This window comes from Heteronotia binoei, chromosome 3, assembly GCF_032191835.1.
Source record: "Heteronotia binoei isolate CCM8104 ecotype False Entrance Well chromosome 3, APGP_CSIRO_Hbin_v1, whole genome shotgun sequence".
Lineage (NCBI taxonomy): Eukaryota > Metazoa > Chordata > Lepidosauria > Squamata > Gekkonidae > Heteronotia > Heteronotia binoei.
Window position 1 is genome coordinate 90,177,450 of NC_083225.1, and position 15,787 is coordinate 90,193,236.

Below are 15,787 nucleotides of genomic sequence, written 5' to 3' on the forward strand. Positions count from 1 at the left end.
TGGTGGCAATAACATCGGCCAGAAGGGTTTCCGAACTCGGGGCTCTATCCGTCAAGCGGGAACTATGTGTATTTCACAAAGATAAGGTGGTCCTCTACACAGACCCCACCTTCCAGCTGAAGGTTTCCTCTAAATTTCATAAAAACCAGGAAATCAACTTACCATCGTTTTGCCCGAATCCCAAACATCACAAGGAGAAGGTATGGCATACACTGGATGTGCGTAGAGCACTAAAGATCTATCTGGCCAGAACTGAACAGATTCGTCAGTCAGAGTCTATGTTCATCAATATAACATCGCCCAGACTGGGCCAGAAAATGTCCAAAGCGGCAATAAGTTATGCCATCAAACAATGCATAGCAGAGGCTTATAAAGCGATGCATCTCAAAGTGCCCGAGGGGATTACCGCTCATTCAACAAGAAGCGCAGCAACCAACGCCGCACTTGAGAAGAACGCTTCGGTCGAAGAAGTTTGCAAAGCAGCCACGTGGTCATCTGTCTCCACATTTGTCAGACATTACAAGATCAACACTTATGCCTCTGCGGACGCAGCCTTTGGCAGACGGATATTGCAGCACGTGCTGCCCGATTAGGGCGATCCCTCCCTAACACTGCTCTGGGAGCACCCAAGATGTCCTCCGCCTCTTAGGGAGAACGACCCTTGGCACTTACCGTGAGGGGTCCTTCTCCTAAGAGGATAGGAGGACATCTTGCCCTCCCGTCTATCGCCCTATCTGTGGAATGTTATATCTCTTTTCCTTCTGGCTAGCACCAAATTTCCAATGTTTATTAGGTCAAGTACTATGACCTGTCCTTTTCTCTTTATACCAGTTGTTTTTTCACAGCAATATCTTTCGGATTAAAGTTGCAGTTTTTGATGTTTATATATAGGTTAAGTTATTCATACTGCTGCTCGGAGTCACCCGAACTGAGCAAGAGGGTGGTTCCCACAGCAACAGGAAGAGGAAGATTTTTGATCCTGCCTCCCTGATTGGACGGTGGGAAACACCCAAGATGTCCTCCTATCCTCTTAGGAGAAGGACCCCTCACGATAAGTGCCAAGGGTCGTTCTCTCAGAAGTCTCTCAGTTCCACATACCTCTCCAGGTGCCTGTTGTGGGAAGAGGAAGGGAATGTGATTGTAAGCAACTTTGAGAAGTACAAAGTGCTTGGCCATGTATTTAATAGGTTCTCCCTCAGAGGTGGAGAACATCTTGGGTGTTTTCCACCATCTACCCAGGGAGGCTGGAAATAAAATTTCTTCTTTCTTCCTCTTCTTGTGGTGGGAACGCCCATCTCCTCAGTTCCTTTCTTGCCTCGATAGGGAGAGCAATTTGGGAGATTAGCTCCAAACGTTTTTCTCTATTTCTGTGTATCTGTTATTTTATTTCTTCCTCTTCCAGCCTTACTCCTCTGCGTATGTTACGGACATCTTGTTAGCCTCCAGAAAAGTCTCTACCACAAGGATCTACAACACATCATGTACAATACATTATGCCGTGATGTAGAAGGAAGACGCTTAACCCTCTGAAGCCGTCCATACAGTTGATTCTGAACTTACAAGATAGCCTCAAATCCAGGGCTCAACCAGCTACTTTACGGAGACAGATGGCAGTCCTCTCTTCAGTCCTCAACCTAATTGATGGAACTGACCTCTCTAACCATTTTCACATTGAAGATTTCTGAAGGGGGTCATTCTCAGGTGTCCCCCCCAGGTATCCTGGTTTCTTTCCTGGCATCTTCACATGGTGCTAACAGCTTTGACAAAGCTACCTTTTGAGCCAATTCAAGACATTGCATTAAAACGGCTGAGATTGAACACCACCATTCTAGTGGCAGTGACTTGGCAAGACGCATTTCAGAGCTTGGGGCCCTCTCAGTTAAGAGGAACTTTTGTGTTTTTTACAAGAAAACAGTGGTGTGCCGCATTGATCTTATGTTTATACCTAAGGTCACTTCTAGATTCTGTAGATCACAAGAAATCCACCCGCCATTCTTCTGTCTAGATCGAAAACATGCTAAGGAAAAATGATGGCACACCCTGGATTGTCTGTAGGTCTCACAAGACCTATTTGACAAGAACAGATCATCTTCAAAAGAATGATTTCATGTTTATTAACCTCACTCTTCCCAACCTGGGGTGGAAGATGTTTAAGTCAGTTATCAGCTACATGATCAAACAGTGCTTTACTGAGGCGTATATCTCTCTGAAATGAGAAGTATCTTCAGGCATAACAACAGTCAGAAGCACGCCCCCTAATGCAGCATTCAACAGATATGCATCAGTGGAAGACATATGCAAGGCTACAACTTGGTCTTTGGTGTCTACCTTTGTACGCCACTACAAATTGAATGTTTATATATCTGCAGATGCAGCATTGGCAGAAGAGTGTTGCAACAGGTAGTCCTGGAAGACAGCGATGTCCCACCCAAGACATAGATGACTACCCTGGGAACACCCAAGATGTCCTCCGCCTCTGAGGGAGAACGACCCTTGTCACTTACCATGAGGGGTCATTCTCCTTTGAGGACAGGAGGACATCTTGCCCTCCCATTCACATCGCTTCCTGTCTTCTGTCTCTTCTGCTTTGCTTTGACTTTAATCTATGGTTTATTCTGTCACTTGACAGTTTTTCCTATTGTTTTACTACATGGTTCAAGTTTAATATTTATTTTCTTAGTTAGAGTAAGGCTATTTTATGGGACTGCTTCTCGGAGTTTCCTTAAGTAAGGAGATGGGCGTTCCCACAACAAGAAGAGGAAGAAGAAATTTTTTTTCCTGTCTCCATGGGAAGATGGTGGCAAACACCCAAGATGTCCTCCTGTCCTCAGAGGAGAATGTCTCAGAGGGTCTATGTATAAATTTTGGGGCTGTATATATCCTGGAATTGTGCGTACTCCTAACCCTTCCATCTTCAAACCTCTTGCACTTTGTTTTTAATCCCTTTTTCATTGTCATATCTTGTGTGTTCTTTACTTTTTTGTCCGAATGGGAAGGTACAGAGCTAAACTGGTATGGAACTTAGATATCTTTATCTGAAGTTGGCTCTGGAGAGGCTTCCTTCTTTCCTCATTCTGCAACCCAGCTTTTCTCTGTTTGTATTCATAGAGAAGAGGGAGAATTAATGAAGGAAGTACTGCATGGATACGACTTGAGCTCCAGTTGTTTGACTGACTATCCTGTCACATAGCTGTTTTCCACACAGAGGCAAGAATGTGTAGTTTCCCTGTTGCTTCCGCCATTACAGCCTAGGGCAACAGGCCTTCCACATTACAGGTTTCCCCAGAGATTCCCTGTCCCAGTTCCCCAGCAGCAGCCTTTTCCATTACACGGCTTTTCCAGTTTTTTAATTGGTAGTAAAATCCACATCCTCTGCCCTCCATTTTTTCCTATGAACTTTTTGTTATTTTTTTGCAGTTGGAAATGAAGGGATTTGGGGAAACATTTTTAAAAATCATGTTTATGATATAGTTTCCTTTTTTCAAATGACAAAATGTTTTTGTCAGTTTTGTTTCCTCAGCCAAAATATGTCACATGAAATAGCATGAGGACTTTGACAGTTTTTCTAATGGGAAAGTAGGGGGGGACACTCAGGTTGCCACTTTCTGAAAAGTCAGGGAACTGGAAATTGGTTAGGGAAAGTCAGGGAAATTGGTCTGAAGTCAGGGAAATTGTGAGTAAAATAGTGGATTTTTGACCTGCTGCTGCAAGAGCATGATCTGTTCTTGTAGCCACTGGAATAGAGAAGTAGAATACAAGTAGAACTTAATGATGCCATTTTCCAGCTCACCTTTTTCTCAGCTCCACCCCCAGCAACCAGCCTAATGTGTTTGATGAGCTCTGTCCCTGCATGATTTCCAAAGTCTACCTGTAGCATTTGCAAAGCAGGGCTAATTTAAACGTTTAGGAATATACAAACTTTAAACATCTGTTTTCATCCCAACCTGCTAGTACTTCATTTAACTTATATATAAAGATAAGCATGTTGGTCATGCTTGTGTATGGAATGGACATTTTGTCTACTGCTAAACCCAGCACAGAGTTGCAAATGAGTTTTGCCACTGTTGGATTTCACAGACAACTAGCACTTTCTACCCTGCATCATGTAAAGTAAATTTTGCAAATGCGATTGCTTGCTCCTGTTGGAGTTTACAGAGTACCAGCTCTCTCATCCTCTTTCCTGACTTCTCCCATGCATAAAAGTTGCAAATGATGGTTGTTTGCTTCTCTAGATTGCAGAAGCTCCACCTCCTTTCTTGTTGCTGATTTGCTCATTATACTTTCTGGAACCACAAAGTGAAAGTGAAACTTTCCCAGCTTCGGAAAGTTCCTGCTTGCCAGAAACAAATCTGCTAACATCTTGGTGTCAGGTTCTGTGTATAGCTGTATCTGAAACCACATTTTGAAGATGGCTTCTAAGAGGACAGTTTTTAATATGCAGTGGCTGCATATTTAAACTTCATCCTGACTTCATTCCATGGCTATCACCAGTTGCTGGAGACAAATGCAAAGGTTATTGTAAAGTATGCTACAAGGCCTTTGAAATAAATAATATGGGAATTAGAGCTGTGGAGTCTCCTGCACAAGGACCATTACATCAGAAGAACCCAAAAATTAAATCAAGTCAGCAGTCCATCGCAATATGTTTAGGTTCAAAGCCGAAAACAAGTTCACATAGTAAAACCAGAGAGGGTGAAGAGATAGCCCCTGCAAAAACTGGAAAACATGATCAAAGTGATGAAAATGGCAAAGAATCACCCACCACATAAACTAGGATGCCTGTGTAATCACAAGGACTGTGTCAGGACAGCAGAGTGCTTGTGGGCTTTGCAACTGGTGATGAAGAAGATGTCATTTAACTCTTGTAACAACATCTGTGAGTTATTCAAGCGAATGTTCTTAGATAGCCGGATAGCTCAACCGCTGCATCTTGGAAAAACAAAAGCAATGTATGTTGTTGCTTTTGACTTGGCACCATATTTCTCTGATCTTTTACTGAAACAGCTGAAACAATGCCAAACATTTATCTGTTTTGATGAAGCTTTGAATAAGGTGGTTCAAAAGGGACAGATGGATTTAGTGGTTCGTTTTTGGGATGATTACTGTCATAAAGTTTCCACACAGTATCTAACCAGTGTTTTTCTTCAAACTGTTACTGCTGAAGACCTTCTTCAGAAGTTTCAAGAAAGCATGTCTTCGTTATCAGTTTTAAAATTATTACAAGTATCTATGGATGGCCCAAATGTAAATCACCTTTTTCTGAGAAAATTAAAAGAAGAAATTAAAACCAACCTTGACTGTAAAGAATTGATTGAAAAGAATTGATTGACTTTGGAACTTGTAGCCTTCATGTTGTACATGGGTCTATTTCCCTTGAAGCTTTGCTCTTCTAAGTGGTTGGAGAATTTAAGTGCCTTGATAGAACTATGACTGCTCTTTACAACATCAAGAAGAATGTGGAAGAAGCAAAACTTTTATACAAATTGTAAACCTACAATTTGTCTAAAAGCTGCAAATCAAGATCCACTCATGAAGTGCAAAATGGCTTTCATGAAACGATTGCTGGAGATTGTGAGCCATTTCTACAAAGGTTTCAAAACCAAAAACCATCGGCACCTTCTTTGTATAAAGAACTTTGTAAGCTAATCAAGAAGCTAATCAGAAATGCTGCAAAACATGTCTTCTGGTTCCCAGTTGTTAACAATTGACATGAACTTCTCTGAGAACTTGCTAGACAGAAGGTTGACATTGGCTTTGCAGCAAAGAAGCTGTTGAAAGAAACTGAGTGAACGTCAAGTGGCCAAGTTTTGCCTAGGGTGTCGAAACATGGTAGTAACTGTTGTTGAAAAGTTGATTGAGAGAAGTCCTCTGAAGTTCAAGATGGTGTGTGGCATATCAGCATTAGATCCTAGTGTCATTTTATAGAAGCCAAATCTTAGAATCACCAGAATCAGTTAATAAGTCAATGTTAATTGAGAACTTGCATGAAGAAACTGTTGCCTGTCAACATCAGGTTTATGATGCTGTCTTGAACTGTGGAGGACTTGAATCCGTTGTAATTGATAGGATGGAATCTGTTGCAGTCAGTCAGGCATGCTCATGTATGCTACACAGAGCACTTGGAGGCTAAACACCATAAGCAACAAGAAGAAATTCAGAAAAAAGAAGAAACTTGAGGGACAAATTAAACATCTTGAAAATGCTAAAAAAAAGAGTGAGAGAAGAAGCCAAAATGGAAAAGGAAACAATTGATGAGAAACTAAAAGAGTTACAAAATAAAAAGAGAAAACTGTATAAGTGATAGTTTTATATCTTAAATCTTCATTCTTTAAAAACAGATTACTTATATTCTAATTTCTAACTTAATTATTACTGCGATTTCAAAACTATAAGTTTCATAATGTGGTCTCAGAGAAACCATTTTAGATAGAACGTTTATATAATGTTTAGTGTACCTTTAAAACAATAACAAAATGTTATGTCATTTGTTAGCATTCAGAGTTTACTAGAATTGAAGTTCGTATCTTAGTGTAATTTTTGGTACAATTGCAAAACAGATGTTGCTGCAGTTAATGTTGAAAGAAGCTGATATTAAATCTCTTACTTTGACAAATATTTTTGCAGTTGAGACTTGTGTAGCTGTAGAGTGTTGCATTAATGCAACATGACCTATTCATTTTTTGACTTGTGGTTATATTTGCTACCTTTCAGGTAGCAAAAATTGAAGATACATGTGCTGTGATATAATAGGGTAAAGCAGAATGCAGCTTTTACTCAAGTATTTGATATACTTGCAGTTTTTTTTATAGAAGTCCAAGATAATTATATTTTTAAATTCCATAAAGATGGCAAATCAGATACTGTTCAATCATTGACAGCAATTCAGGGTCCTTAGAAAAGTAAGTAGTACATATATTTTAATCCCCCCCCCCCCCCGATCTCCTTTTTAAGGGGAGGGGGTTGTTGCCATACCAAAAATTTCAGAACCATACAAAAAAAAAAATTAGGAGCCAAATCTATTTTTTACCTTTTTAATGACTGTGTTTTCTACCTATTGCTACCACAAATCCTAATCCAAAGATCTTTACTATTTCTTGTAATTTTATGAAAGTTGTGACCAAAGCATTAAATGAATCCATATAGGGGTATCTCTGGTTGCCATCATCACAGCAGAAAGCTAACATCTAGTCCAAACCTAACTTTCCCCCCAGTTTTTTCATAACTCTGTAATTGTTTTAAAAATTACGTTTGAGTACTAGAGACAGTGTAGAAAGCAGCTGATTAAGAAGTGACTTCATCCATTACTATTAATAGTGTAAAGTTTACGTATAAATTAGTAACAATAAGAATTACATACACATTTTACAGAAATTACAGAAATGGCCCATGTAACACTAGGCATGTGCATGCTTAGAGGCAGTGCATATGAATGACAGCTAATGGAACTCACTCTGATTGGGGAACTCCAGCTAACTGTTGAGAAAGGGAGTCAGTTAGGCAGTTGGAGAGTGATTGGATAAGTCAGTGGTTGCTTTGAGAATCTTTCTAATGTAAGAAAAGTCTGAAACAAAAGCAGAGTCTGTTTCAGAGCCAGGGTGGTGTGGCTTTGAACCTGGAAGAGGTTCTGATGGGAGACTGTTCCCAAAAGCTGAATAGTCTCTCTCTCTGTAAAACAAACAAACACATCTTGAGAAGGAATTTTAATTCTCCAGTTTTAAGTTTACTGTCCAGGGTGTAAAGACTGTCAGTCTGGAAGATAAGGATTGGGCAAAAAGGGTTGAAGTGGCATTGAAAGGCACTTAACATGTCAAAGGCCCAGGTTATTTATCTTAAAGAAGAGGTAATAGCAATCTTACCATGAAAAGGGGTCTAGTGGATAGCCCTTAGTCTTAAACACAGGGACAAAGCTTGAGTACACTCTCAAGACTGTGTTTATCAAATGAGAAGTTTACAAGGAACTCTTAGACAAGTAACCTCTAAGAATAAAACTCATAACATCTGTAATACCTTTAGTGAACACCAAACAAATTTTAAGTATAAAACCATCTCTTGTGAATTCCGCAACCTAAGAAACCATTCTGTGTTTATATTTAATTATCTGCTTATCTTTTCAAACCCTATGTAAATATCAATTTCCTTCCCTACCAGATTGTTCAGATAAAACAAAAACTATTTCACTCTTTACCTGTGCTCTGAAAAGAAAATATTTGACAACTGAAGAAAAGACAGGGTGATCATTTTAATTGGGGGGGGGGTGTTAAAAAATAAAGCGGTTGCCTTGTCACAGCCCAATTCCCAAAAGGCTCGGTTATCTGTTTTATGCCAGCTTTGGAGATAGTCAGGAGGATACTTAGGAGATACTGAAATTTGATACCACTATCTGTAGTATTGAACATTTTTCATGTCTAATACGGTATTTAATATTTTTTTAAATGTACAATATGGTTTTAATTCTATGAACTGGTTTTAGCTATATATTTCATCTATTGGTGGTTGTTATCCACCCTGAGCCCATTTGTGGGGAGGGCATGTTATAAATCTAAAGTAATAAATAAATATTTATGTACTTTTACTGAGAATTTCTGAAGGATGCTACAATAAAACCATTGTTGAAAATACTGGGTGCAGCAATGAAATTGCTAGATACTGTGGCAACCTGATACCTGGTATTTGTCAAGCAGAAAACCTGTTAGATACTGTTTCAGCAAAAATGAATATAACAATATTCATTTGCCAATTTAAAAAAAACTTAAAAAAAACCCCCAGTGACAAAAAGGAAGAGATGGTGTCTGTGATGGAACTGGTTGCTGTGGGGTGGAAAATATGAAGCTTCCTATCCACACATAGTCATCCAGGTTTTGTTGAGATATGCAAAGCTTTGGAGCAAAGCAGGGAAAGGTTAGGAGAAGGCCAAGAAAACCTCAATAAGTGCATGAGTGCACCATAGTGCCGGGGGCGGCGGGGCGGGAATGCTTCCCAGCAGTATTGAACCTGTGGCAAATATCCTATGTGAAAGTGGCCAGAGTCTCATTGCTCCTCCCCTTTCCCAGTGAGCATGGTCTAAATGTGAGAGCAAGTGGCCATCGTCCGCTTCCTTCTTCCTCTCTTCTAACTTAGGTCATCATTTTTGTATTTCTTCGGTGCATTGCAGTCATGCAAAGCAGTCTCTGGTTCTTCCCCTCTACCCTCAGCCAATGGAGGAACATAACATAAGAGAAGCCACGATGGATCAGGCCAATGGCTACACAATCTAACACTCTGTCACACAGTGGCCAAAAAACCATGTGCCATCAGGAGTGCCACCATGGGGACCAGGACACTAGAAACCCTTTCACTGTTCCACCCACCAAGCACCAAGAATATAGAGCATCATTGCCCCTGACAGAGAGTTCCATCTGTACCTTGTGGTTAATAGCCGTTGATCAACCTCTGCTCTATATGTTTATCCAGTCCCTTCTTGAACCATCTATGCATGTAGCAGCCACCACCTCCTGTTACAGTGAATTCCATGTGTTATTCACCCTTTGGGTGAAGAAGGACTTGCTTTTATCTGTTTGAACCCGACTGCTCAACAATTTCATTGAATGCCCACAAGTTCTTGTGTTGTGAGAAAGGGAGAAAAGTACTTCTTTCTCTGTGTTCTCTATCCCAGGCATAATCTTGGTTACCATAGAGCCTAGGATAATCTTGGTTGCCTAGGAGCTTGGCTCTATAGTGATGTTGTGCGATTGAGAGAGCCTGGCACAGCTAGAACTGTCTCAGTCAAAGCTAGAGCTGTGCCAGGCTCTCTCAGTTGTACAACAGAGCTACAGAGCCAAGCTCCGCCATTGGCTGAGGCTTCTCCTCTCTCCTCCAACCTTGGAGTAAAGGAAGGGGGGAAGAGAGAAAGAGCTAGGAGAGGCTGCTTTGTCAGCTGCCTCAATTGCAGGAGAGAAATGCAAAAAACACCATTAAGACCAACACTGTTTCATTCAAGGTGAGATCTTTTTGCCTTGCTACCCTCTGTGTGTGTGTGTTATTAAGCTCATTTTGCCAGGGCTCTTCTGGGTGCAGCTTAGTTCCCTTTACCCTCATGATCCAGTTTTCCTCAGTAAGAAAGCAATTTGAACTATTTAGATGAGGAGTAACAATGAACTATTTAGATGAGGAATAACGACAAGGTGGATTAGGCTGAAAGTGTGTGCCAAGCACATTTTCTTTGTAGACCACTATACATTGCTGTCTCTGTATTCTTGCAATGCTTTATAGGAGTTGCTGTTTTTTTTCTGGGGAAGACTATAGTTATGTAGATAAAAACACGTAGCCCTCAGACTGTGTCATGGTGCCTTCACATGTTCTTGATTGGCACACAGAGCTGCTTACATGCAAAAGCTCACAATGCTCAGCCATTTCATGTTTTCCCTGGGTCCTAGGACACAGAGCAGTGACCATGAGATTTTTGTAATGTATGTCAATAAATCAAAAATAGGTTTGCAGCTTACAGATACAGACCTGAACAGCATGCTCAAGATTGCTAAAGCACAGACATTGTCTCCACATTTTGATGCAGTAATTCAGATTAAGAGATGTCAGTTATCAGAGACTGTTAAATAAACAAAATATTGCAAGAGTGCTAATGTTTTGAGCATGTTTTATGTTAAGTAAAAAAAAAATCTTTAGTTGCATTTGTGCCCTCTATAAAGTTTATGTCTGATACCTGGCATTACATTTCATGACACACATGACCCGATCAGACAAGGTCTCATTTCTGTCAGATCCAGCCATCATAATGAATAAGTTTGACACCCCTGCTCTATGGCAACCAGATAAGCAGATATTTGTTAGAGCAGAATGCAGGTTAGTCACAGTTATCTTTTCACGTACATTAATACGTATGACTGTTCTACTCCGTCATCTGTTCCTTTACTTTAGTGCCAATATGGCTAACAATTTGGCAGTATGGCTTATTTATGTTTGACCTAACTATCTTGGAATAGTGCCTTAAATGTTTTATTGATAGTGTTTTCATATGTTCTTAAAAGAAAATAAAAATATATATTTCTCTTTTAGTTAAAAAAATGTTTATTTTCTTTACAGAATGCTGCCTTTTTGTATGGCCTTGGCTTGGTCTACTTCCATTACAATGCATTTCAGTGGTAAGTGAAAAAATGCTGGAGTTCTCAGTGGTGATAGTGCCTTTTCTAGTTTCAGAGCGCTGTTGTTTCAATTCATGTGGTTCTGGTGGTATCAGTAATGAAATTTGGGCGGGGGGCGCAACCTGAAGTAATCATTTTTATCTTCCAAAGACAAAGGGGGAGTTTGGTATGACAGTATGTGTTCTTATGTCTGGGGAATGTCAAGTAGAGACTGATATTAAGAACAAAATAAAATTTTATGAACATTATTTTCCAGATAGGTCTTATATATGAGTATATATATCTGTTGTTTATAGGTTTTGCTACTGCATTTAATACTGGGGGGAAATGAGGGCTGCTGTTGTTTGCAGATACAGAGAGAAGACAACTTGAATTTATTTTAGGCATTTGGTTAAAGTTTGGAAGAAATATTGGGTAGCAACCCAGTTTTGACAATATATTGTATATTAATATTAAAATGATCTTGCCTTGATCCTTTGCATGTATGTTGCAGAAAAAAATCACCATGTCAGGTAGGAAGTAGAACACTTGGTCCAGACTTCTGATCCTATCATACAGACTATCATTTATAGGAAAGTATCCTCCTATTTTAGGGGGAGGGACAGTGGCTCAGTGGTAGAGCATCTGCTTGGGAAGCAGAAGGTCCCAGGTCCAATCCCCGGCATCTCCAAAAAAGGGTCCAGGCAAATAGGTGTGAAAAACCTCAGCTTGAGACCCTGGAGAGCCTCTGCCAGTCTGAGAAGACAATACTAACTTTGATGGACCAAGGGTCTGATTCAGTATAAGGCAGCTTCATATGTTCATATTTTCCCAGTGTATTTTCTGCCAAAATTGAATTATTTTAATCGTAATAGTTGAATTAATCAAACAGTTTTAATTAAAATGCAAAATAGAAAATATTTCTAATTGAACCAACATAACAGATAAATTAAAGGGTTACCAAGTAGCTGTGAAGAATAACTGAGTCAAATGCTTATTAAATGACACTAGTTTGTTAATATAATTTGGCTTATTTATATTTAAATAGTACAAATCTTGCTGATTTGTCTTATTGATAGGACAGCCAATTCAACTAACGACTGTAGAACCACTAAACCATTGATTCATATATAAGACTGAGCTTCATGTTGCAGAGTTGAAGGTTTCCTTCAGTTTAGAACATCCCACTGATACATGTAGTGGCTGAGGGGAGCAGGTTATAACACCAGAAATAGCAGCAATATAGATTATTGGTAATTAATTTCAAGATTCTGAGCCAAGAGTGATGTAAAAGTGCCATAATTCTCTGGCTTTTTAAAAACCAGCTGGCTGCTTTGTAGATTTGGGAGGAATGTCGTGGAAGAAAGTCAATAACTCTTTCTTTCTATGCTGTCTTCCATGATTTATAACACCTTTCTAAATCTGCTGTTTCATTGATGGGAGAAGGTATAGTGGTAGGAAACGGTTTTAAACATCCTGTCACCCAGGATGTTCAAAGTAGCATCCTTGGGCTACTTTCAGTGTTAAAAAATGAAAAATCCTATAATGAACCTTTCACATGATGTTTGTTTTCGCCTTGAGAATCAAACCATGTATTGTTCAATGTTGGTCGAGCGAGTCTTTAATGTCTAATACGCAAGATATAACTTAAACAATCTTAGCAAAATTATTAATTTAATATATATGCAAAAATAACTAATATTAAATTATTGATAAATGCATAGCCTTCAGTCAAGAGACCAGATGTATTTTGACACTGGTACTATTATCAAAGTCAAGTTAATATTAATACCACTGTATTATAAAATTGAGACTACTAATAAATCTGCATGTTATGTTTATGAACAGCTACAGGGGTCTTTCAGAACGCTTTATATAATTTAACAATTACAAGGCAATCTAGAAATTAGCATATAATAACTATAAATAGCTTATTAGAACCGTTCCCAGCTTATGTTCCATAAATAACTTAAAATACAAATAGTACTATAATTGAAACATATGGGCAAAACTCTGATCACTATATCACTATTTATATTTTAAATTATTTTTAACTTACTCTCGTGAAACACATTAATGCAATGTAATAAAGTTGGGTACTCAAGTACCACTGCACAGCACAATCTCAAAGTGAGGGAAATAGCCATATAAGGGGTAGCATATCACCTAATTTTTTTTACTGAAATGGATACCAACACTTCTCCAAAAAGATGTTGTTTGTTCAGGATACCTCTAAATAACATGAGGGCAAAGGACAAGTCAGAGGCTCTTACAAGGGAGCCCGCAAGTCAGTCTGCTCACACCAGTAGAGAAAGCACATATTTAACATACCTGAAAACCCAAACCTGTTTCTAAAATCACATATTCTTAGGGATGTGATGCATATTCAGAATTAAACCAATTACAAATCACTGAAATAGCAGAAAACAAACAATACAAAAGAACATAAAAAAGAGTCCTGCTGGATGAGAGCAGTGGTCTATCTAGTCTCACAGAGAAGAGCAGGTTTTTTATATTCCACTTTTCTCTACCTTAAGGACTGTCAAAGCGACTTGCAGTTTCATTCCCTTCCTTTCCCCACAAAAGACACCTTGTGAGGCTGATAGAGTCCTGTGACTGGCCCAGGGTCCCCATCAGTCTTCACATGGAGGAGTGGGGAATCAAACCTGGTTTTCCAGATTAAAGCCTGGTGGTCCTACAACAGGGCATAGAGGCGCCTTCCCCTGATGTTGCCTTCTGGCACTGGGATTCAGAGGTTGACTGCCTCTGAACATGGAGGTTACCTTTAGTCACTCTGACTAGTACCACTGATAGACCTATTCTCCATTAATCTGTCCAGTCCCCCTTTAAAATCTGTCTATGCCTGTGGCAAATACCATTATGATCAGTATTTTACACAATATACAGTATTCTGCTGTTATGAAACAGCTGTCCAACTCTTCTATCAAGCCCAGTTTGTAATCCTTCTAAAGTGAAACAACATGCTATCTGAACCTGGCTTTGTTTTGATTCTGCATGACCTGTCAGTGTTTTGGCTATGGATCACTGGATTTTAATGAACTGACCTTAAAAATCTTGTTGGCATTTGAGGAATAGTTTCATTGCATGTTTTTTTGACACATGTATACACCCTCATGTAGGAAAAGGTGCACTCTTTCCTTGTGCATGAGCAAACACAGAGCTGCCTCCAATCAACCACAAGTGAAACAAGTAGCATCACGCATTGGCACTGGAAGAGCTATAGGCTGCAGAGAAAATAGATAGTGGTTTCCTAAGTGCCAGCATCCTTTCATACGCCGACTGGTTGTAGCAGTGTCGGCATCAGAGCCGTAGGCATTGGGGGTGATGAAAAGGGGGACAAAATTCCTAGGGTCCAACTCATCTTGAGGACCTGTGAAGTTGAAATCATGATGCGTTCAGCATTAAAGCAAGAGATATAGAAGAGCCCTGTGGCACAGAGTGGCAAGTTGCAGTACTGCAATCCAAGCTCTGCTCATGGCCTGAGTTTGATCCTGGCGGAAGCTGTGTTCAGGTTGCCGGCTCATGGTTGACTCAACCTTCCATCCTTCCAAGGTTGGTAAAATGAGTACCCAGCTTGCTGGGAGTAAAGTGTAAATGACTGGGGAAGGCAATGGCAAACTACCCTGTTAAAAACTCTGCCATTAAAACGTTGTGAAAACAATGTAACCCCAGAGTCAGAAACGACTATTGCTTGCATAGGGGATTACCTTTACCTTTTAGCAGAGATATAAACTTTATAAAGGACACAGACAAACATAATTAAAGATTTTTTAAAAAATCCTTAAAATAAAACATGCTTAAAACATTAGCATTTATTGGTCTTAAAGGTGCTTTCTTTGTATTTCTCGCGTGTGATTAAGGGAACTAGGCAAAGAAAGCTCTGACTCTTTCTCTCATTGCTTAGGGGATGAGGAGGGGGCGGAGCCTCAACCAATAAAAGGCTTGGCTCAGTAGCTCTGCTGTATGATTGAGAGCCTAGCAAAGCAAGCTCTGCCTCCCCCCGCCTCCTCTCGAAGGGAGGAGCTTCAGCCAATGAAGAAAATAGACTTTGCTCTGTAGTTCCTATGCAGTTGAGCAAGCTTGGCAAAGCAAGCTGTGAGTCAAAAGAGGCAAAAGGTAGCAGATGACAGCCAGTTGTTCAGGGGCCTGATAAAAGCCCTCCGAGGGCCTGATTTGGCCCTCAGGCCGCATGTTTGACACCCCTGGGATAGACAGACTTTGGAATTTCTTGAGTGACTGAAAGCTGTAGCTGCAGGATTGCACACATGTGTGTGAGGTATTCTAACCGTGAAGGGTATGGAGTAGAACTTTGAATCTGATACCTGTTCTCTGTGTGTGTGAGTAAGTGAGAGAAAGAGTGTGTGTGTGTGTGTGTGAGAGAGAGAGAATTATTGGCTTTATTATTTGGTCTTCTGTATAAATTATTTCAGTGTGTATCTTGCTGTGATTGTTGCCACAGTCCTTGTCTGCTATTTATACAGAACTTTTCTGATTTTTAACTGTCTTCCCCCTATTCAGCTGTGATGGTTCCTTGAAAATTACAGCCAATTTGGGATGTATTTAAACTGTTGTTCCTTGTAGTCTGTAGGCTTTCATTGCTCTCCACTTTATGTAGTTAGTCTGTGTTAAGTGTAACCAAGTTCAGCAAATTA

The 15,787-nt window shown here is 39.8% G+C and overlaps 1 protein-coding gene across 4 annotated transcripts in view; it reads left to right on the forward strand.

Moving 5' to 3' along the window:
• KDM6A (lysine demethylase 6A) overlaps positions 1-15,787 on the forward strand; it is a 317,940-nt gene that overhangs the window by 149,590 nt on the left and 152,563 nt on the right. For all 4 annotated transcript variants that reach the window (XM_060234177.1, XM_060234176.1, XM_060234178.1 and 1 more), the window contains exon 5: positions 11,077-11,135. In XM_060234177.1, the coding sequence (XP_060090160.1) occupies positions 11,077-11,135 (59 nt within the window). The remainder of the gene's footprint in view (positions 1-11,076; positions 11,136-15,787) is intronic.